We start from the raw sequence: 22,917 nt of genomic DNA, 5'->3' as shown, positions 1-22,917 counted from the left end.
AAAATGGAAGTCGCCTTGGAAGTTTGATTTCCGAGGTGCGTTCGAAAATGGAAGCATTTACTGTGGGTTTTTGGTGTTTGGGTTCCGAAATGTTTGTCAATGGAGATGTTCAAAACCTGAGGTTCCACTCTATGTATTTACCAGTATGTGGCACAGTGAAGTTTTGTGGTTTGTTTGTTTTTTTTGGTGTTTTTTTTTGCTGTGACAAGCACATGTTTTCAGTCCATATTAACAGCAACCCCACACATGTATACTTGTACTGCACTCAGATGATACGTTTTACTGGTATATTTATTATCTGTGGCCTACATTAAGTGGCTCCCAACATGTTTCTTCATGGCTTGCCCAACAAGAGATTTTTAAAGATTTCCCTGGGAAAAGAAAGGCCAAAACTGGGACATTTCTTCCCTCTACTCTGGATGGGAAGGGTGGAGTTCTTGCCTGTGTTTCTGACATGTGACAGGAAGACTGCTCTGAATTGGGGAAGCTACGTCATTTTAGCACGTGCAGTTCTGGATTTTTAGAAAATAAAACTGCTAGTTTGTGCCATCCCGTATGGCAGATAAGGAACCGTAGGAGACTATAAAGGGGAAAAGCACCTGTCCTTGGAACATTTTGTGGGCTGTTTGTTGCCCGAGGCACCAAACCAACGAGTTGATGTTTGCAGGTGTGCATGCCTCCATCATAATCATTACTGGCTGTTCTGTCTCCTGTTGACTGATAACCTGACCAAGACTGAGAATATAAATAGGTAATCCGGACTGTTTCAACACCACCACGTAATATGGAGGAGGAGACTTGGAAAACCTCACATGCTGTTTAGACCAGACTTGAGCGGGTTCTTTTTGTCTCTCTGCCCTTTATAGAATGAAAACTAAAGCAAATAAGGTTCTGATGTTTGGCTTTTCAATGATGCTCACTTTCGCAGCAGGTAAGTCCATACGCTGGGGTAAAGCGTTGCATATTGGGGCACAGCCAGTTCAGAGGATTTAAATTCAAAGAATCTTCCAAGAATTATTTGGGACAATGCTAGCATCATCTTGGGGCCAGGAATGCTCTGTAAATAGAGCTGGAATTAGGAATTGGTGGGATTAAGAGGTTAGTATTGTCGGTGGGAATGAATGAATGGTTTTATAAGCCAATCAAGTACCAATATATTACATTTTCTATAGGCTCCAAGCAAAACTGGGTTAACCAATCAAAAAGTGACAAATGCTAAAACTGAGTGCTTGCAGCACTTAATGCAATTTGGATGAACTAACGGTGTTTACTGCAGTGGTACCTCAGGTCACAGACTCCGCTAACCCAGAAATAGTACCTCAAGTTAAGAACTTTGCTTCAGGATGAGAACAGAAATCGTGCTCCGGTGGTGCGGCAGCAGCAGGAGGCCCCATTAGCTAAAGTGGTGCTTCAGGTTAAGAAGAGTTTCAGGTTGAGAACGGACCTCCAGAATGAATTAATTACTTAACCCGAGGTACCTCTGTATTCCTGGTTTGGGATCCCAACATTGGATGAAAGAACATTACTCAATCAGACCAAAGGACCCAATAATCGGTTGCCAACTAAATCACTTGTGGGGGACATTTGGCCTTCTGGATGCTGCCAAACTACAACTTATCAGCCCCATCAAGCATGGCCAGTGGACGGGAGTTGTACTGCAACGTTTTGGGGGCCAAAGGTTCACCACACCTGAGCTGGGGGCTTTCAGGTTGCACAAAAACAAAAACAGCATGAGTATTGTTACACTTCTCCTGCTTACCCAAACAGGATGTGCAGGGGTGCAACTCTTACCCAGATTTAATTGGGAAGCACATCCTTGCAGACTTATGTCTCGTCATATCTTGGGTTTAATTACATATATTCAGGTTCACCCTAATTGGTGGCACAGCTTAGACATTCCTGCCAAACCACCCCACTAAAACTCAGGAAATCTCTTCTGCCCCAAATGTTCTCCCAGGGTTACCCAACCTAAAGCACTCTCTTTTTTCAGGATCACACACACACAAAATCTCACACAGAAGCACCAAAAACTATCCGTTCACATACTTGCTTGCACTGAAGTCATGTACTATGTGCATAGATACATCCCTCCATTTTCTCCAAGCCTCTCCACGTACAAATGCTCTCCCAGGATTACCCAAATGGAAATGCACTCCCAGGATCCCCGCACCCCAAATCTCACATTTGCAACCTGAATACATGCTCTGAGAATTCTGTGGAAATGAAAATGGCAGCTGCCAGCCTTTTGCTTTGCAGCATTCACAGCCACCCTTGTGAAAATGCCGAGACCAATACACACACACACACACACAGTGTTTTTTCTCTAAAAAAAAAATGTTTAGGGGTACAGTACTCTCATGAGATGCCAGTGGCGCTGTGGGTTAAACCACAGAGCCTAGGGCTTGCCGATCAGAAGGTTGGCGGTTTGAATCCCTGCGACGGGGTGAGCTCCCGTTGCTCGGTCCCTGCTCCTGCCAATCTAGCAGTTCAAAAGCACATCAAAGTGCAAGTAGATAAATAGGTACCGCTCTGGTGGGAAGGTAAACGGTGTTTCTGTGCGCTGCTCTGCTTTGCCAGAAGTGGCTTAGCCATGTTGGCCATATGACCCGGAAGCTGTATGCCGGCTCTCTCGGCCAGTAAAGTGAGATGAGCGCCCGCAACCCTACAGTCATCCGTGACTGGACCTAACGGTCAGGGGTCCCTTTACCTTCACTCTCATTTTGACTCAGGAAAATCATCATTTTATAGTTCAAATCGGGGAAAATAAATACAGTAAATGGACAAAAGTACAAAAATTTACAAAATGTTTAGGGGTATGCATACCTCTGCATATCCCCCAGAAAAAAGCACTGTGTGTGTGTGATCTCAAGAGGGGCAGGGGAACATTGGTCTCAGAGCCAAGATGGAGTACTGTTTTGAGCAGGGGTAGGCAAACTAAGGCCCGGGGGCTGGATGCGGCCCAATCACCTTCTCAATCCGGCCCACGGACGGTCTGGGAATCATCACGTTTTTACATGAGTAGAATGTGTCCTTTTATTTAAAATGCACCTCTGGGTTATTTGCGGGGCAGAGGAATTCGTTCATATTTTTTTTCCAAAATATAGTCCGGCCCACCACATGGTCTGAGGGATGGTGGACTGGCCGCCTGCTGAAAAAAGTTGCTGACCCCTGGTTTTGAGTGTTGCAAAAGGACCTAATCCCCACTCACCAATGGAACTTCATGGATAACCTTGGGCCAGTCACTGTCTCTCAGCCCAAACAACCTCACAGTGTGGTGGTGACGATAAAATGGGAAGAGGGTGGAAGCCATAAACACCACCTTGAGCTCCTTGGATAAAGGTGGGGCGGGGAAAAAAAAAAGTTGCGTACTGTGGCTAGAATTCCATGAGATTCTTCCAAATCAGCCTCTGGCCCCTCAGACCTCTTGGGCTACTTCTCAAGCTAGGCTGGCATTTTGTTTTGTTTAGCCTCATGTCCTTGCTGGTGTCGCTCAGTTGCAGGACTCAGATGCCATTTCTGTCAAAGGGTTAATGGAGATAACACTTGTGCCGTTCCGCAGAGACAATGCCAAACAGACGGATTCTGTTACACTCGAAGATTGTTCAGAGGTAATGCCTCTAATCTTACAGAATCATAAAGCTGGAAGGGACCCGAAGGTCATTTAGTCCAACTCTCTGCAATGCAGGAATACATAGCTGCCACATACGGAGATCAAACTCGCAACCTTGGCATTATCAGCACCACGCTCTAACCAACTGAGCTACTGTCTCTTGTTGGGTCTTCCGTAGATGTAACAGGAGGAGAGCCATCTAAAAATTGCATATTTACGTGACATGGGTAAGGGGAAGGTAGCTATAGCTAGATTGGTGGAGATCATGGCCATTTCACAATATAGTACTTTATAAGCCAGGTAAACTGATAAAAGTGCCCTTAATGATAACAGTGGCAGTGCAGTGCACTGGCAAGAGGCTTCAGGCTTACCTGATGGTATTGTGATCCAGTTTTAAAATGTTGGAGTAAAGTGTCGAACAATGTGAGGTGAATAACCCATGCACAATTTCCCAGTGAAACCTCAGCTCCATCTGTTATCTACCCTAGATAAATCCACAAGCAATCTAAATATACTCGGAGTTGAGTGTGAATTTCATGCTCTTTATTCAGCTCATGGTAGCATTGAATGAAACTTCCCCCCAAACATCTGCTATATATACATTACACTGGTCAACAACAAATTTGTTGTCTGTGTTTTTTCAGTTGATTTAGGACGAATCTGATGCGCTGAATCAAAAAATCACATTGGTTTTGCTCAATCAGGTTCAGTTTTTGAGCTATGGCCACATGTCGTTTTTTTTACGTTTTTGTTCACATGTACACTTGTGTGGAGCATTTTAGAAGAAGTTGGTGGGGGTAAAATGCCATGTCGAATTATTGTTTTGATTGGAAATGATTATTTTAATGACAAGAAGAATTCAGGTCATTATGGGTGATTATGTCGAAAAGGGATCAGTTTGAAGTCATAAAACCTCGAAATCTTCCATAAATTAGTGCGACAAAGCATAAAGTTGGGGGATCAAAACTAAGTTAATGGGGCAGCTGCCCTACGAAGTATCCTGATCTTCAATCAGCACGTCGTCCTGTAGCTTATTGTGATGAAATTCCAATGCCTATCTTCGGAGAACTTCCTGAGATTAGTGACGAAGATGACTCTAGTGTTGAAGGACATGAAGAAGAAGAAGTGGTTCTTGAAGATGATGCTCCACATCCATTTTCCCAAAAGGAGTTGAATGATCTAGTTCGCGACATCAGCTTGTCAAAGGACTCTGCCGAACTGTTGGCATCCAGACTGAAGGAAAAAAACCTCCTCTCTGACAATGCTCGCATCAGCTTCTTCCGCAACAGGCATCAAGAGTACCTCCATTTTTTCTCGGAAAAGAAGGACTTGGTGTACTGTGCAGATATTGTGCAGCTTCTGCTCAAGCTTGGAGTGCCACAGTATGAACCCAAAGATTGGAGACTGTTCATTGACAGCAGCAAGCAATCACTGAAATGTGTTCTGCTACACAACGTCAACCAGTTTGCCTCTATACCCCTGGCTCACTCGAGTACACTGAAGGAGAACTATGAAGCGGTGAAGAATGTGCTGGAGAAAATTGGTTATGATCAGCATAAGTGGTTTATTTGTGTTGACCTGAAGATGGTGAACTTTTTGTTGGGACAATAGTCTGACTTCACCAAGTACCCATGTTTTCTGTGCATGTGGGATAGTAGGGACCCTGCTCAGCATTACACGAAGAAGGACTGGCCTGTGCGGGAGGAACTGGTGCCTTGCAAAGAAAGGACCCTCTGGTGGACAGAGACAGAATACTCTTCCCACCGCTGCACATCAAGCCTGGCTTAATCAAGCAGTTCACCAAGGCTCTGGACAAGGATGGTGACTGCTTCACTTACTTGTGCCAGGCTTCTCCAGGATTGACCATTGAGAAGTTGAAAGCTGGCATCTTTGACGGTCCTCAGATCCGTCAGCTCATCAGAGATCCAGTGTTCGGAAAGTCAATGAACAAGGCGGAACTGGAAGCGTGGAATGCATTTGTTCTGGTAGTGAAGAACTTTCTTGGCAACAATAAGGCCAGAAACTACGCAGAACTTGTCAACAACATGCTGACTGCTTTCAGAAACCTGGGCTGCAACATGAGCGTCAAGATGCACTACCTGTTTTCACATATGGACTGGTTTCCTGAGAACCTGGGTTCAATGAGTGACGAGCAGGGGGAGAGATTCCATCAGGACATGAAAGAGATGGAGACCAGGTATCAGGGTCGCTGGGATGCAGTCATGATGGCTGACTACTCTTGGACTCTGAAGAGAGACCTCCCTGCCGCTGAGCATTCCAGGAGTTCCAAGAAATGGAAGTTCAAGCCCTGAAGTTTGAAAAATGGTGAAGCAACATGCAATTTACGTGTACTTACCCTTATCAAAGGGGACGCGGGTGGCGCTGTGGGTTAAAGCCTCAGCGCCTAGGACTTGCCGATCGTCAGGTCGGCGGTTTGAATCCCCGTGGCGGGGTGCGCTCCCGTTGTTCGGTCCCAGCGCCTGCCAACCTAGCAGTTCGAAAGCACCTCCGGGTGCAAGTAGATAAATAGGGACCGCTTACTAGTGGGAAGGTAAACGGCGTTTCCGTGTGCTGCGCTGGCTCGCCAGATGCAGCTTGTCACACTGGCCACGTGACCCGGAAGTGTCTGCGGACAGCGCTGGCTCCCGGCCTATAGAGTGAGATGAGCGCACAACCCTAGAGTCTGGCAAGACTGGCCCGTACGGGCAGGGGGACCTTGACCTTGACCTTTACCTTTATCAATGCCCACCATTCAGGTTTGCAGTAAACCTGACCTGATGGAGAGAAACGGATGCCATTTCCTGATTCAGGAGTGCAAAAATACCCTAAATTGGTTGTAGAAATCTAGACAACATTCCAAAAGTAAAAAATTGTTGCCCAGTGTTATTTACACAATGATCCCTGCGTGATTGGCTAATTCCGGGCTGCTCCTGTAGGCCAATCAGGTTGCGGATTCACTTCCTACAGAAGTCTGATTGGCTGCTTCTGCAGGCCAATCAGGTAGCTGATTCACTTCCACCTGGAGCTGGATTGGGTGGCTCCTGAGGACCAATCAGACTGCTGCATTCTGGATCCTATTGTTCTAGGATTCAGCTCAGTACATAACAAATCTTTTGCTGGATCCTCAATGCTGCTAACAAAATTCTGGAAAATGATAAATTTAACTTGAGGTGAATAAGGGTTGCCTGACACCCACAAAGTTGTTGAGGCCTCCACTGCTTTTTCCATTTCATTGCCATACACCTGGATTTTCCCAGACATTTTGCAGATTCGGCAAAATTCACCCCAAAGCCATTTTTACACCTGAAAATCAGAACATGTCAGGCATTTTCCTGACGTCTGGCAGGCCTAGGTGAATAGTGCTGGAAATGTTGATATGTGGTGTTAGTATCCAGCTATTTAGCTTAGTTAAATGCTTGCAAGCAGACAGTGGCGCTTTCATCTTTCACTAAAAAAATTGGGGGAGGAAATGGTGGTTTTGTTGTTGGAATACTAAACATTCTCTGGAAGGTTCACGCAATGAACAGTTATTGGTGGTTGTTCTTTCTGCTTAGATTTTTATTTTGTATTTATGGCATTTATGTGCTGCTTGATCATTCACATTTCTGAACAGTGTATATAAAGACAATCCACAGAAAATGGGGGCAACAAAATAATTTATCACAATATATGATATCCTCACAAAGCACCCACAGGTGGCGAGCAATAAAACAATACAAACAAAAACAAAAACAAATTGACAGCAGCCAAATGTTTTCACAACTAATAGTTTCAAGGTTGCCAGAAATAAGTACCTAACTCTTTCAGCTGGCAACAGGAACAGCAATGCAGTGGTGTCCCGCAAGACGAATGCCTTGCAAGACGAAAAACTCGCTGGACGAGAGTTTTCCATTTTTTGAGTCATTCCGCAAGACGAATTTCCCTATGGGCTTGCTTCGCAAGACGAAACGTCTTGCGAGTTCTTGCGAGTTTGTTTCCTTTTTCTTAAAGCCGCTAAGCCACTAAGCCGCTAATAGCCGTGCTTCGCAAGATGAAAAAACCGCAAGACGAAGAGACTCGCGGAACGGATTAATTTCGTCTTGCGAGGCACCACTGTGCTTTAAAACTCCCCCTAAACATTTGGGCAGATATACATTACCATGAATATAAGCTTTTTTTCTTTTCTTTTTTACATGATGGCTTACCAGAACATTTTTGGTGGGGGGGAGGGTATGTTATCCTGTTAATGTATGTATTTTCCCACAATATTTTCTAATATGTTTTTGTGAAGTTTGGCAATTGTATTATCTCGTTTTTTAGAAGTTGAAAGAGCAGGAGAGAATGTTAGTAGCTGGATCTTACACATGTGTGGATCAGACAGTGTTTGAGAACAGAGTAGTTTAACAATCAATCCTTCTTCCCAGGGAACTCTGGGAATTGTAGTTCTGTGTGGGGAATAAAGTCTAGTTGCACCCTTAACAAACAAGCATTCCCAGAATTCTTTGGGGTGAGCCATGATTATGTAAATGGCATCATAGTGCTTTAAATGTAAGACAGGAATGTAGCAAACACTGAGCTAAATGCCTGACTCTATACAAGGCAGCTTTCAATAATAATAATAATAATAATAATAATAATAATAATAATAATAATAATAATTTATTTATACCCCGTCCATCTGGCTGGGTTTCCCCAGCCACTCTGGGCGGCTTCCAATAAAACACTAAAATACAATAACCTATTAAACATTAAAAGCTTCCCTAAACAGGGCTGCCTTCAGATGTCTTCTGAAAGTTTGGTAGTTATTTTTCTCTTTGACATCTGGTGGGAGGGCGTTCCAGAGGGCGGGTGCCACTACCGAGAAGGCCCTCTGCCTGATTCCCTGTAACTTGGCTTCTCGCAGCGAGGGAACTGCCAGAAGGCCCTCGGTGCTGGACCTCTGTGTTGGACTTCAGTTCTGGAGAGACATAGCTCCTTCCACCCCATTCCAGTCAGTGCAAAATCATTTAAAATATCAACTTGCCCTTAACTTCCTTTTCCCAACTCTGTCTTTGGATGTGAAGGCCAGACAAATTGGTTTGTTGGGACACATCAGTTTTGCCTTCAGGTGCTGCAGTACAGAAATAAACAAAGATGGGTGAGCACCACCTGTCATCATTTGTTATGGGCAGAGGTCTGGGAAATGGAGCAACCCAGAACAGAAGGAACTTCCTTCACACTGGTCCTCTATAATGATCAATCTCTATTATTTTATTTGCAGGAGGAGCCATTAAGAGAGTTTACCGAGGTTGCAGCAAAATCTGCAGGCAGCTCGTAAATATCAAGAAGAGCACGAGAGTCAGTAACTTTTGCTGTGAAGAGGATTTCTGTAATATTCATAATGTTTGGGTTTAAAAATGGCTAAGGACATCCTGAGTTGGGGTGGAGCGGCTCCGCTCCGACCAGCTTTCCACAGCAAATGACTCATCCATATAGTGGAGCACACTTCCAAGGCATTGCTGTGCTGATTTTTTTCTGTTGCACTTTAACCCTTTCAGCTCTCTGGGTTCGGGGAGAAGGAGGGTGTAATTCCCAATTCTCAAAAGAAAAACTCTCAGCATGCTGTTTCTCTGCTGGTTGCATAGCAACCCTCTCACTGCCACCTATCTCTCCCCTCCCCCCTCTTGTGAGCTGTCTGTGTCTGCTGCTCTAGCTGATTCAGAGAGCTCTTGGTGAAGGGGGGCCGAGTCCACCCTCTACTTCTCTGTCTGCAATCTTTCATCTCCAGAGTCGGACTCTGTCTCTCTTAGTACTGGCAATCCTTCACCTCCTGAGTCTGACTCTTCCCAGGCATTCGATTCAGCCATGTCCCTGACACTGTCTCATTATCTAATTGTCAGATTGAGACTTCACATTCATATATGTAAATTTGACTAAAAATCTGTGTTTACATGTATGCACAGACACATACATACATATAGTAAAAGTTATGTCATAGTGGAAAATACTGAAATATAGAGGGCCTAAGGTCTTCCCTTTCAACTGATTCATAATATTGAATAATACTATGCATAATCTTACCGGCATTTGTGCATGTGACAATTACTAATTTTTATTATTAAGTCACTTTTAAAATATAAGAGGCGACAAGTGTGTACCGTGTTACTAAATGAAATGAACTGTTCATACAAGATAAAGAGTGGTGTCACGTGGCTTGCATCACTGAAATAGGGAAAGAAGGCAATATCTTCACCTGTAGCCCCTATCACCCCCCCCAAAAAAAAATCTGCTCCAGAGGGTTGAGGAATCCTTTGGGCAGTGCCGGATCTACGAATTTTGCCATAGAAGGCAAAAATCTGCACTGCAGTGCTCTTCTCCTGCGCTGTGAACACCAAGCGGCTAGATTCAATTATTGATTGATTTGAATATTTATAACTCCTGCTTTCATAAAACACATCAAGGCGGCTTGCAAGACAGCAGGCTCTTTGTTCTCCTCTCCCACCCCGACCCCCCTCCTACATCCAGGCCATAGCTGTCAACTTTCAGATTTGAAAATAAGGGATCAGCAGCCTCGAAAATAAGGGATCAGCAGCCTCACTGAAGGAATGGGTTTCCCAAATCTAAAGCCTGACTGTGCAGTCAGTCTGAAACGGGCCCCAAATCCCCATTTTTCCTTCTCCAAGGGTCCATTAGCTAAAAAGCATTAACTTGAGCACTTGAGCCAATGTATAACAGGAACCCAGCTGTATAAACAAAGCCCTCTCCTTTATCAGTCCATGACGCTTAATGGATGGCCTTGTTAGTTCCGAAGTGGATACGGGACGGCAGAGCTGGGGCTTACCTTATCTTGTAGGTTGTAAATATCCTGATACACTGAAGCACAGACTCTGCAAGACAGGGTCTGTCAGCCCCCACGCCTGGAGATAGAGATGGCATCAAGGGAAACTCCTATAGCTGAGTGACCCTCTTAACCCCAAGATAAGAGTACCAGAACAGGAACATCTGTTTATGGTCGTGGATGTCAACTTACGTGTATGAACTTACGAGGCGGGATTCCTGGGGAAGGGGGGAGAGGGGGCCTGGAAGGGATATATACTGTGTGAAATCTCTCTTTCTTTGGGCTTGCTGTGAACTGACCACGCAAGTGCCTTTCTGCTGCTCCAGAGAGCAGAAATAAAGAACTCTTTCTTTGAACCAACCTCGGCATCTTTTGACTCCTTCCTCCCTCTCTGGGACGAGCAACGCTCACCCAACCAATCGGTAAAGTCTAAAAAAGCTATATCACCTGTCTACGGGATATCTAACAATCTGGGGTAGCAGCAGGAAGCAGCGGGAAACGGTGCTGGAATAAGGGAATTTCCCAGAAAAAATGGGAAGGTTGACAGCTATGATCCTAGCAGCAGCAACAAGCTGGGCCATCACCATCTTGCTGCCATGCCCCCAACTCAGTGGTGTGGGTGGGGGCGAGCTGGGGGTGGGGCTTGCCACCAGGAGGCACACTCACCCACTGGAGCCCACCACTCCCACCCCTGGGTCAGGCATGACCAGGAGGGAGCATGGAGCTGCAAGGCCTAGAATCAGAGATGGACAACACCGCCTTTCTGACACTTACATCTCTGGGTCAGGCTTGACCTGGAACTAATGTGGTGGGGCATGAGGAAGCTGCCTCGCAGAGCCAGTGTGGTGTAGTGGTTAAGAGCGGTAGTCTCGTAATCTGGTGAACCGGGTTCGCGTCTCCGCTCCTCCACATGCAGTTGCTGGGTGACCTTGGGCCAGTCACACTTCTCTGAAGTCTCTCAGCCCCACTCACATCACAGAGTGTTTGTTGTGGGGGAGGAAGGGAAAGGAGAATGTTAGCCACTTTGAGACTCCTTCAGATAGTGATAAAGCGGGATATCAAATCCAAACTCTTCTCATGTGGCAGAGCCAGGCTCCAATGAGGGGGCCTGTTATGGGGGGGGGCGCCTGTTCATTCTGCAGCCCAAAAATGTGCCCTGGGGCCATGGCCCCCCTCAGATTCCCCATGCTGCGCCACTAACCCTCCTCTCCTCAGCCTTTGCTAGTCATGCCTAGCCTGATTGTGCCATGGATAATGGAAAGGGGCTTCAGGGATCTGGGCTGCTTCCCACCGAGCAGCAGGAACAGGGTGTTGCTGGAGGATGACTGGGTGATGAATCCTATCTTTGGAACAGTGGGAGAGGTGATGAGGGAGGATGTTGGAGGGAGGGCAGATTGGAAGAAAATAGTCTCCTTTGAGTTAGCAGAGGGGCTAACCCAGGATACAGCATAGGAAGCTGCCTCTTAGCAAGTCAGCCCATTGGTCCATCTAGCGCTTTACTGCATACACTGACTGGCAGCAGCATGCCAAGGTTTCAGACAGCGGGAAATAACCAGCTCAAGCTGGAGATGCTGGTTTTGAACCTGGGACCATCTGCATGCAAAGCGAATGCTCTGCCATCAAGGAAGGACCTTACCTCAAAGAATGGTCCCTAACTCCAGAGGGTGAATTGTGGCCCACAGTGCAAGGCATGGTGTGGGTTATTCAATTATGTACTAACAAATTAGATCAAGGCTAATTTCCCCAGTTTGGGGGGAGGACCAGGCAACTGGTTGGAGAAGGCTATAACGCAGGTGTAGGGAATGTTTTCTAGCCTGAGGACTACATCCCTTCTGGGCAATCTTTCTTTTTTTATATATACACTTTTTATTGGTTTTTCCTTTAATACAAACGAACAAAATACAGTGAAATTTAATAGTCATTCACCCACATTCTTTCCCCACACTCTGCCAAGCACTGACTTCTTTCCCTCCCTTCAACAGGCTTTCTTACTTCAGCTGCCTTTCCCCAGTTTCTTATTGTAGCCAATCCTATCTACGTCGTAAGATTTACAGTGGTACCTTGGGTTAAGAACTTAATTGGTTCTGGAGGTCTGTTCTTAACCTGAAACTGTTCTTATCCTGATGCACCACTTTAGCTAATGGGGCCTCCTGCTGCCGCCGCTGCACGATTTCTGTTCTCATCCTGAAGCAAAGTTCTTAACCCGAGGTAATATTTCTGGGTTAGCGGAGTCTGTAACCTGAAGCGTATGTAACCTGAGGTACAACTGTATTTCATTCCTGCCAGAGTCTTCAAATATCAAACATCAGTTTCCAGGATTCTTTGGGCGGGGCAGATTGTGCCTTTGTTCTGCTTTAAATGGATAGTGCATGGGTAGGCAAACTAAGGGGCCAGATCTGGCCCAATCACCTTCTAAATCTGGCCCGCGAACGGTCTGGGAATCAGGGTGTTTTTACATGAGTAGAATGTGTCCTTTTATTTATAATGCATCTCTGGGTTATTTGTGGGCATAGGAATTCATTCATATTCCCCCCCCCCAAAATATAGTCTGCCCCCGCCCCACAAGGTCTGAGGGACAGTGGACTGCTGAAAAAGTTTGCTGACCCCTGGATAGTGCCTACACAGCCTGGAATGCTGGGCTTTTAAAATAGCCTTTTGTTGTAAATATTAGCCAATGTACCAATGGCCCAACCAGCCCACGGCCTCATTATTTGATCTTTACTAGAGGTCCTCCACCCAACGGGTCATGGTGCACTTTGTGGCCTCATGAAAATTCCACCAGCTTGGGCTGCCCATGCACTGACCTTTTCCCAGTGAGAAACTCAGTTTGATCAAAGACCAAATGCCCGTCGTCTGTGGAACATTTCGATGCATTTCCTTCCCAGCAGCAGAAGCATCTAAGACCCCTGTCTGGATTTTAGTGAAACTTCGAGGAGAACGTTGCCTGCTATTTTCTGGCAAGGACTGAGAGGTGCTTAGCAAGTGGCTTTTACTGCCACCAGGTGAGATATGGTTGCATCCTTATCCATTCTGCTCTTTGAGTTCTGGCTCCAAGTTTTAACAGAAGTGATGTTGCCTGATGTCTGATTACTTTGGATATAAAGGTAAAGGGACCCCTGACCATTAGGTCCAGTAGTGGCCCACTCTGGGGTTGCGCCGCTCATCTCACTTTATTGGCCAAGGGAGCTGGCATACAGCTTCCAGGTCATGTGGCCAGCATGACTAAGCCACTTCTGGCGAACCAGAGCAGCGCACGGAAATGCTGTTTACCTTCCCGCCAGAGCGGTACCTATTTATCTACTTGCACTTTGTCGTGCCTTCGAACTGCTAGGTTGGCAGGAGCTGGGACCCAGCAACGGGAACTCACCCCGTCATGGGGATTCGAACCTCCGACCCTCTGATCAGCAAGTCCTAGGTTCTGTGGTTTAACCTACAGCGCCACCCGTGTCCCACTACTTTGGATATAAGCAGGGGTTAATGAGGAAGCAGGGTATGCAAGAGATCCTCTGCGATAGGATGAGCCCCGCTCCTGTGGAGATGGATCTCACAACCTGCCATGGAGTTCTGCTCTGGATCAGTATTGACTAGAATTCCATGGAATTCCAAAGGAGTAGATGACATCTCTGCAGTCACTTTGGGGCTCCAGCATTAGCCACATATGCAGATGGAAGACCCAGAGCTGTTGTTTACTAGAGATGGGGGGGAAATTTCCATTAAAAGGCAAGCTCACCAAATTTGCCCCTTCTAAAGCTATGTGCAAACCAAAGAAAGCAATCCTTCAAAATTTGCACAAGTTTCTGAATTTTGCAATGCCAAGTAATGCGTACAAAAATCAGAAACTGGGGTCAGTTGTGCATATAAATGCATATATTAGTGAAAATAACATGCAAAATGTATTTGTGAGGGGAAATCACTTTGCCAAAAAATGGGGGAAATTGCATTAAATGTGCGTAATAGGAGAAATTTGCACTAAATTGTTGGTTCTTTTTCATGACTCCCCCCCCCGAAAAAAATCCACAAACTGAAGTGGAAAAGTGTTATTAAATAGTATGTTCTCATTTTTTTAAAAAAAGATTTCTAAACAATTGAAAGGGTAAAAAATAACTTTTCTATTAGCCTGTACAAGTCGAATCTAAGATACTGAATACCTTGCATGCTTTCTGCATTGGATTGATGGGTTTATTTTTCTATCTGATCCTTTTAGAATGAAGGCTCCGATGAATAAGATTGTGGCTCTTGGCTTCTTGATAATACTCTCTTTAGCAGCAGGTAAGTCCTAAAGGCAGGGATATCGCTTCTCCCCCAGTACAGCCCCTTGAGAGGATTTCAATGTCTCTTTCTATAAGCTGATACATGGCACCCAACTAGGTCATAGGGTGGACACATTGAAACCAACAGAGAAGTTAGTCATGATGCCTAACTTCAGTGTATTGTATTCACTGGGCCTGCTCCAGGGGCAATTTTGTTGGACACTATCCACTATGTCTTCGAGGTCCCTTTCCAACTTATGGTGCTAAATGGCCTCTCTTTAAAGCACCCTCCTCAAATGTTTCATATAGTTTCATATGACTTATGTTGGCTTTTCATACTGGTTTAAGGAATGGAAATTTAAAATGTTCAAAAGAGTTTTAATGTTGTTGTTTTTTAGTATTATATCTGTGCAGGGGCGTAGCAAGAGGGATGGGTGCGGTCTGCCCTGGGTGTCCCCACTGAGGGCAGTGACAAAATGGTGGGCGGCACTCACCGCAGGGCCTGCAGCCTGCCTGAGCCACACGTTTCTCCTGGGAGGGACGTGGTGACTTGAGCTCCCGCAGGCTCTGCGCTGCCCCAAACAGTCCACCCGTTGCCTCTCCCTCAGCTGTAGGGTGGCAGAGTGGCAGGAGGCAAGCAGACTCCTCCACAGCTGTCAAGCGTCCCTTATTTGGCGGGACAGTCCTTTATTCTAGTGCCATGTCCCGCTGCTGTCCCTTATTGATGAGGCTTCGTTTGGCTTCTGGCTGGGCTTTCTGCCTTTGGCTCGGAAGGGCACAGAAGTTGAACATACTTGTGCCCGGAAAATCCCTTATTTTGGCTGCTGATCCGTTATTTTCGAGGCTGCTGGTCCCTTATTTTCAAATCTGTAAGTTGACAGCTATGGACTCCTCAGAGGTGAACGGTCCTGCATGTGTGCCGCCCCAGGCGCCCAATCAGCTTGCTCCGCTGCTGTATATGTGTTGACATAGTTTGTAAGGTGCTCTGGGAAACATTTTTGGAGGGATCTATACCTGTGTGTGTGAAAGAGAATGTATTTGTGTATCTGCACATAAACCCACATGTGCACACATACATATACAACCCCTTAAATCAGCCTTTCTCAACCTGTGGGCCCCCAGATGTTGTTGAACTACAACTCCCATCACCCCTAGCTAGCAAGGCCATAGTTCAGGGATCATGGGAGTTGTAGTCCAACAACATCTGGGGACCCACAGGTTGAGAATCGCTGCCTTAAATCATTGCTGCCTACTGTGATTAAGAATTCCTTGAGATACTTCCGAGCTAAATTTTAGCCTCTGTAACTTCCTGTGGCCTTTACTTCAGCTAGGATCTGTTGTGGTAATATTATTCTCTTTTATTTGGCTTGAGCTGAAAAACAGCAAACACCATCACTGATCTAACACTGTAACTACTACACCACATTGCCTCTCTGCAAAACAAGGAGTTTTTGACAAGTGTCCCAATGTTTTTCTATAGGGCAGAACCATTCCCTTAACTTACAGGTGTGCAATCCATGCCTTGCAGGTCACATGTGGCGCTCAGCCTTTCTCAGTATTGGTATCAAACTTTATTTGGGTCACAGACCAGCATAAGATAAAACATACGGATAAGCTGAACACATAAGATTTAAAACACATAAGGGATAAAAAAAACACACATCCTAGTAATTAAAAGGTGATTATATCATACATACTTAAAAAGATAGAAAGGACAAACTGTTCAAAGCAACTATTAGGGAGGGAGCGTGAAGGAGCAAAGGTCTTGCATTTTGAGCCTAGTTTGTGGAACAAATCATCCTTCGACAAATATCCATCATGGCAGCACAGAATCTAGCAACTGAATATGTAACATCTGGGTTTTCATCTTCAAGCAGCAGAGAGGTATAAAGTTGGTCTGTGTGACCTGGGAATTTATGTAGTGTAGGCAAGATGAACCTAGCTTGTATATCTGTATAGTATTGGCGGTGAAAAAAGGCATGCTTTGTTGTTTCCAGTTGCCCAGAGTCACATGTGAGCCAGTGTGGTGTAGTGGTTATGAGCGGTAGACTCGTAATCTGGGGAACCGGGTTCGCTTCCCCGCTCCTCCACATGCAGCTGCTGGATGTTCTTGGGCTAGTCACACTTCTTTGAAGTCTCTCAGCCCCACTCACCTCACAGAGTGTTTGTTGTGGGGGAGGAAGGGAAAGGAGATTGTTAGCTGCTTTGAGATTCCTTAGGGTAGTGATAAAGCAGGATATCAAATCCAAACTCCTCTTCTTCTACATGGGCATTTCCTCTCCTTGTACGGTGTCTTCTGAAAGTGCGAACCTTTCTCTGTGTGGCCCTCTGGTACATCTGGCCTGGCCTGCTGGAGGCAAGCTAGTAAGGAAGGGGGGTCGCAGGAGGTGGGAGGGAGGCAGGGTGCAAGTGGAAGCTGATACTCACACAGGGGTGCAGACATTTTGGGGAGTGTGTGTGTGTGTTTGTTTGTTTGTTTGTGTGTGTGTGTGTGTGTGTGAGAGAGAGAGAGAGAGAGAGGGTGTCACATACCCTCCAACATTTCTCTGCTGAAAATAGGGATGTGCTATTCCATAATAATATTTTTCCTATTTATACCCCGCTCATCTGACTGACTTCCAACATATTTAAGAACATAATAAAACATTAAACATTAAAAACTATACAGGGCTGTCTTCAGATGGCTCGGGGGTTTGGATAAATCCATACCCTCCAACATTTCACTGATGAAAATAGGGATGCTGTAAGGAAAAGCAGGACGTGCTGGGACCAAATCAGAAACCAAGATGGCTTCTGTAAATATGTGACTGTCCCTGGAAAATAGGGACACTTGGGGGGGGGGGTCTGGTGTTACCACCTCCTTGGGCTTTTGACCCATCTGCATATTCCCCTTAGGGAAAAGTTGCCTGTCCCCCAGCCTTAACTCACCACTGCTTGCTGTGGCAAGACTTCTATGAGATCCTTCTGAACTCATCTGAAGCCATTGGCCTGTCTGACCATTTTCTCAAGATGGATTGTATTTGGTATGTTTATATCTATATTTTTGACCTCACATTCTCCCCCTTTCTGTTTGCTCATACAGTTGGAGGACTTAAATGCCATAAATGTACCAGAGTTAGAAAAGATAACACATGTTCAAAACATAAAATCTGTGATGTCTCTCCCAGTAGATTCTGCTTCATTCAAAGAATTTCCAAAGGTGATTCTGTGGGAAATAATTGTTTGGGCAATTTACTCTTAGAGTTGTGTGAAGTATTAAAAGAAGCAGGCTTGCGAGAACTAGTAGTTTGAAATGTAACCATTCCAAAATTCAATTTAATGTGAATTAATGTACTGAAAGCACACTATACTAAACACATTTCCTCCGTCAGATAATTCTGGGCACTGTAGTCACCCTGAGAGAGTTACAACTCCTGGAAACCCTTAACAAACTACATTGTCCAGCATAGGAGCCTACTCCTATGGGCTGAGGTCCCCTTAGTCCCCCCCCCCATAAAATATTTGAGGGAGCTGTCTCCCCAAGTTGATGGGCATTGCAAATCAAATGGTGTGAGTGTGCCACATCTTGTGATCGATTATGTGGGATGAAGCTTACTTGCCCCTCATATGTTATTCAAGTTGGCACCCCTGTTGCTCAGAATTCTTTGTTGCTGTTGTTGCATAAACACCTGTCCTAGCATTTGAAGACAGGACTAATAGAATTTTTCAATTATTTTTAATACTCCCCATCTGCTTCATGAACATGCATGCACAAGCAAAATCAAGCACAGACAAACCCCACCTATCCTCATATTTCAACACAGTATGGAGGAAGCTTATAAAACACAAGTCATGCATAGAAAACACAAGTCATGCATAGAAATGATGAGCATGTACCGACACTCAGGGATTCTCCATGCAGATCCTCTGTAATCTCCTCTTTCCCACTTTTCATTTGCAGGGGGAAATATCAGGCGAGTGCACCGCGGTTGCACTTCAGTTTGTGTAACAGTCACCAACTTGAGCATCGACTACATAAAGTATACTTATTGCTGCCAAACAGATTACTGTAATAAAAATAATATCTGGCAGCTTTACTAAGCTTAGCCTGATGTTCTGGAGCTTCTCTGTCCCTCCGTTTTCTGGCAACTTAATGTCTGCATCCTTCAGTCCTTTGTTTTTTGTTTTGTTTTTTAAATATTCAAACGGTAACTTTTATTAAAAACAACGTGGAAACAATTTTATGGAATTTGATAAAAAGGTTATTCCTGCTGTTTCGCTCCCTGATCAAACCTTTTAATAATGTTTTACAAGAGCTATTTATGCAATTATTATTTGCAGGTTTTGGTGTTAACTCCATAGTGCTGCCCTCCCCACTAGTTCTCTAAGATTGCGTCCAAACCCTACCTTTCTGTTTACTTTGTTTGACAGTGGATGATATGGCATGACTAGGAGCTGAAGTCCTTTGTTGAACAGACAGCAATAATATCTCTGACTGTGCTTTTGGCTGACCATACTTAAATGTACAACACTGTGAACTTTTTTGTCTGTATAAAGAGAGAACACTTGCAAAATAAAGTATATGTTGTCCAAGAGGGGAAGAAAGCAAATGAGTGTGTTGAGTGGATTCTCATTTATTTCATAGAATCACAGAATTGTAGATTTGGAAGGGACCCTGAGGATCATCTAGTAGTCCAACCCTCTGCAATGCAGGAATATGCAGCCATCCCAAACAGGCATTGAACCTGCAACCTTGGTGTTATCAGCACCACACTCTAACCAGCTGAGCTATCCATTCTATTTTATGTGCTTAAGGTAAAGGTAAAGGTACCCCTGCCAGACTCTAGGGTTGTGCGCTCATCTCACTCTAGAGGCCGGGAGCCAGCGCTGTCCGCAGACACTTCCGGGTCACGTGACCAGCGTGACAAGCTGCATCTGGCGAGCCAGCGCAGCACACATAACGCCGTTTACCTTCCCGCTGGTAAGCGGTCCCTATTTATCTACTTGCACCCGGAGGTGCTTTCGAACTGCTAGGTTGGCAGGCGTTGGGACCGAACGACGGGAGCTCACCCCGCCACGGGGATTCGAACTGCTGACCATGTGATCGGCAAGTCCTAGGCGCTGAGGTTTTACTTACAGCATTTTTACCCTGCCATTTAGGCAAAAAGGCTCTCAGAAGGGATTACAAAAATAAACTCTAAAATAATCTGTGTTACAGGCCCCTTGGGCCCTTTCCCATCAAATCATACCCAAAGTGGATTATAGTGTTTTTAAAGTATATACAGGGTTGAATGTAAAGGCAAAATTGTGCTAAGTCAGAACAACCCCTGGATCCTCTCCTGCTGTCCAAGATCTCATGAGAGCCTCCAGAGATCTTGTGGTAGCCTCCAGAGCCCAGTAAGAGAGCAGGCCTACTCTGCAGTGGCTCCCCATGTGTGGAATGCTCTCCCCAGGGAAGTTCGCTTGGCACCTTCATCGTACACCTTTAGGCACCAGGCAAAAACCTTCCTTTTTAACAAGGCCTTTTGTTGATTTGATTGACATCCAACACCCTTTTAGAATGTGGTTCTTTTTTTGGGGGGGGGAGTGTTATTGGGTTGTTGTTTCTATTTTGATTATGTATATTGTGGTTTTATAATTTGATTTTGTTCTGTGAACCGCCCTGAGATCTCTGGGTATGGGATACTGCTGGGGAGACGGGGCATCAGGAAGGCCCCCAGCTGGCTCCAGCCATTGGCCAGCAGCCGGGCGATCATCTTGGAACAGCAACCTTTGGAACAGCGATCCCTTGGAAGAGTACCAATCAGCGACAAGAGCCTCAGATATGTTTAGAAGCTGTGCATGCTCTATCAGCAGAGTGCATAAATCTTATCACAACGGAAGTGGCGGACAGAGTCATGTGTAAGCATATTTACAGCATTTATTCAGCATAGTTCAGGAACAAAGGGGGGGAAAAAAATGTCTGTTTCCCTTCGTGTCCAGCTAAACAGCAAAGCAAAAGCAATATACAAAACGGAAGTTCCCAGCAGACTGTGCTGGAAATGTAAACAGGCATGTGACACACAATAGTCATGCCTGTACCCTTTTAAGGTGGAATGGAACTATATCCTAACATATAAATCCAATAAAAATAAATACATAAGCAAGCGTCTCTTGCCTTTTCTTTTCTATTTATTTATTTATTTATTGACAATCCATGTAAAGCTGCAATTACATGAGTCAAACCAGTGTAAGTTGTGATCCCACTGCAGTAATGCAATTCAATTAAACATATCAGAAAAGAAAAAACCAAATGAAATAGCGGGGCCTTCAAAAGAGACAACAACAAGAAGTAGCCCATCAGCTGCAACAATGGCAAAACCCCTTTCCCTTGAAACAATTTGGGAGAGGGTTGCATCATTGCCCTTAAAAAAGGCACTGACATGATCATACCTCATTCTCCACCCAGCGTGGGGATTCGGTGTTGCTCTTTCAGTCTGCATCTAGAAGAAGAAGAAGAAGAGTTTGGATTTGATATAATAATAATAATAATAATAATAATAATAATAATAATAATAATAATTTATTATTTGTACCCCGCCCATCTGGCTGGGTTTCCCCAGCCACTCTGGGCGGCTTCCATAAAAACCAAAAATACACTAAAATATCACAGATTAAAAACTTCCCTGAACAGGGCTGCCTTAAGATGTCTTCTGAATGTCAGGTAGTTATTTATCGCTTTGACATCTGATGGGAGGGCGTTCCACAGGGCGGGCACCACTACCGAGAAGGCCCTCTGCCTGGTTCCCTGTAGCTTTGCTTCTCGTAATGAGGGAACCGCCAGAAGGCCCTCAGCGCTGGACCTCAGCGTCCGGGCAGAACGATGGGGGTGGAGACACTCCTTCAGGTATACTGGACCGAGGCCGTTTAGGGCTTTAAAGGTCAACACCAGCACTTTGAATTGTGCTCGGAAACGTACTGGGAGCCAATGTAGGTCTTTCAAGACCGGTGTTATGTAGTCTCGGTGGCCGCCCCCAGTCACCAGTCTAGCTGCCGCATTCTGGATTAGTTGTAGTTTCCGAGTCACCTTCAAAGGTAGCCCCACGTAGAGCGCATTGCAGTAGTCCAAGCGGGAGATAACTAGAGCATGCACCACTCTGGCGAGACAGTCCGCGGGCAGGTAGGGTCTCAGCCTGCGTACCAGGTGGAGTTGGTAGACAGCTGCCCTGGATACAGAATTGACCTGTGCCTCCATGGACAGCTGTGAGTCCAAAATGACTCCCAGGCTGCGCACCTGGTCCTTCAGGGGCACAGTTACCCTATTCAGGACCAGGGAGTCCTCCACACCAGCCCGCCCCCTGTCCCCCCAAAACAGTACTTCTGTCTTGTCAGGATTCAACCTCAATCCATTAGCCGCCATCCATCCTCCAACCGCCTCCAGGCACTCACACAGGACCTTCACCGCCTCCACTGGTTCTGATTTGAAAGAGAGGTAGAGCTGGGTATCATCTGAATATTGATGGACACCCAGTCCAAACCCCCTGATGATCTCTCCCAGCAGCTTCATATAGATGTTAAAAAGCATGGGGGAGAGGACGGAACCCTGAGGCACCCCACAAGTGAGGGCCCAGGGGTCTGAACACTCATCCCCCCCACCACTTTCTGAACACGGCCCAGGAGGAAGGAGCGAAAGCACTGTATAACAGTGCCCCCAGCTCCCAGCCCCTCTAGACGGTCCAGAAGGATGTTATGGTCGATTGTATCAAAGGCCGCTGAGAGATCCAGCAGAACTAGGAAACAACTCTCACCTTTGTCCCTAGCTCGCCGGAGATCATCAACCAGCGCGACCAAGGCAGTTTCAGTCCCATGATGAGGCCTGAATCCCGATTGGAAGGGATCCAAATGGTCCGCATCCTCCAGGCGTGCCTGGAGTTGTTCAGCAACCACGCGCTCAATCACCTTGCCCAAGAATGGAAGATTTGAGACTGGGCGATAGTTGGCCATACTGGCCGGGTCTAAAGATGGTTTTTTAAGAAGCGGTTTAATGACCGCCTCTTTCAGCGGGTCAGGGAATGTTCCCTCATAGAGGGAAGCATTCACCACCCCGCAGAGCCCATCGCCCAGCCCTTCCCGGCTTGCTTTTATTAGCCAGGATGGGCAAGGATCAAGGAGACAGGTGGTTGGTTTCACACGTCCAAGCAGCCTGTCCACATCCTCGGGGGTAATGGATTGAAATTGATTCCATGCAACTTGACCAGACAGAGCTCTAGCACTCTCCCGCCCCAGCCCTGCTCCCACGGTGG

General features: G+C 45.8%; 2 protein-coding genes across 3 annotated transcripts; both read left to right on the top strand.

Moving 5' to 3' along the window:
• The first annotated feature begins 797 nt into the window (after positions 1-797).
• Positions 798-9,075, top strand: LOC309331279 (prostate and testis expressed protein 3-like). The gene is made up of 3 exons (XM_081843417.1): positions 798-931; positions 3,495-3,608; positions 8,850-9,075. Exons 1-3 carry the CDS (start codon positions 868-870, stop codon positions 8,981-8,983), a joined length of 312 nt encoding a protein of 103 aa, XP_081699543.1. The 5' UTR covers positions 798-867; the 3' UTR covers positions 8,984-9,075.
• A 4,216-nt stretch (positions 9,076-13,291) lies between these two features.
• On the top strand, positions 13,292-18,736 carry PATE3 (prostate and testis expressed 3; the record flags this gene model as incomplete). 2 transcript variants are annotated; one of them, XM_081843413.1, is made up of 4 exons in its annotated part: positions 13,292-13,408; positions 14,611-14,675; positions 17,739-17,855; positions 18,597-18,736. In XM_081843413.1, the coding sequence occupies exons 2-4, from the start codon at positions 14,612-14,614 to the stop codon at positions 18,734-18,736; spliced, it is 321 nt and encodes a 106-aa protein (XP_081699539.1). In that variant the 5' UTR covers positions 13,292-13,408; position 14,611. The 2 variants fall into 2 exon arrangements, with proteins under 2 accessions (XP_081699539.1, XP_081699540.1); XM_081843414.1 differs by lacking the exon at positions 13,292-13,408 and adding an exon at positions 13,462-13,510.
• Between the last annotated feature and the right edge of the window lie 4,181 nt (positions 18,737-22,917).

The sequence above is a fragment of the Podarcis erhardii genome, assembly GCF_964252035.2.
Source record: "Podarcis erhardii genome assembly, chromosome: 16".
In the NCBI taxonomy this organism is placed as follows: domain Eukaryota; kingdom Metazoa; phylum Chordata; class Lepidosauria; order Squamata; family Lacertidae; genus Podarcis; species Podarcis erhardii.
The sequence above is the reverse complement of the archived record's forward strand: the minus strand, read 5'-3'. Positions and strand labels throughout refer to the sequence as shown.

Excerpts from the sequence above, each read along its gene's own strand:
- LOC309331279 (XM_081843417.1), top strand. The coding sequence starts at position 868 with ATGAAAACTAAAGCAAATAAGGTTCTGATGTTTGGCTTTTCAATGATG. Across the intron at positions 932-3,494 it reads GATGCTCACTTTCGCAGCAG|TTGCAGGACTCAGATGCCAT; the intron begins GTAAGTCCATAC and ends GGTGTCGCTCAG. Across the intron at positions 3,609-8,849 it reads CACTCGAAGATTGTTCAGAG|GAGGAGCCATTAAGAGAGTT; the intron begins GTAATGCCTCTA and ends TTTTATTTGCAG.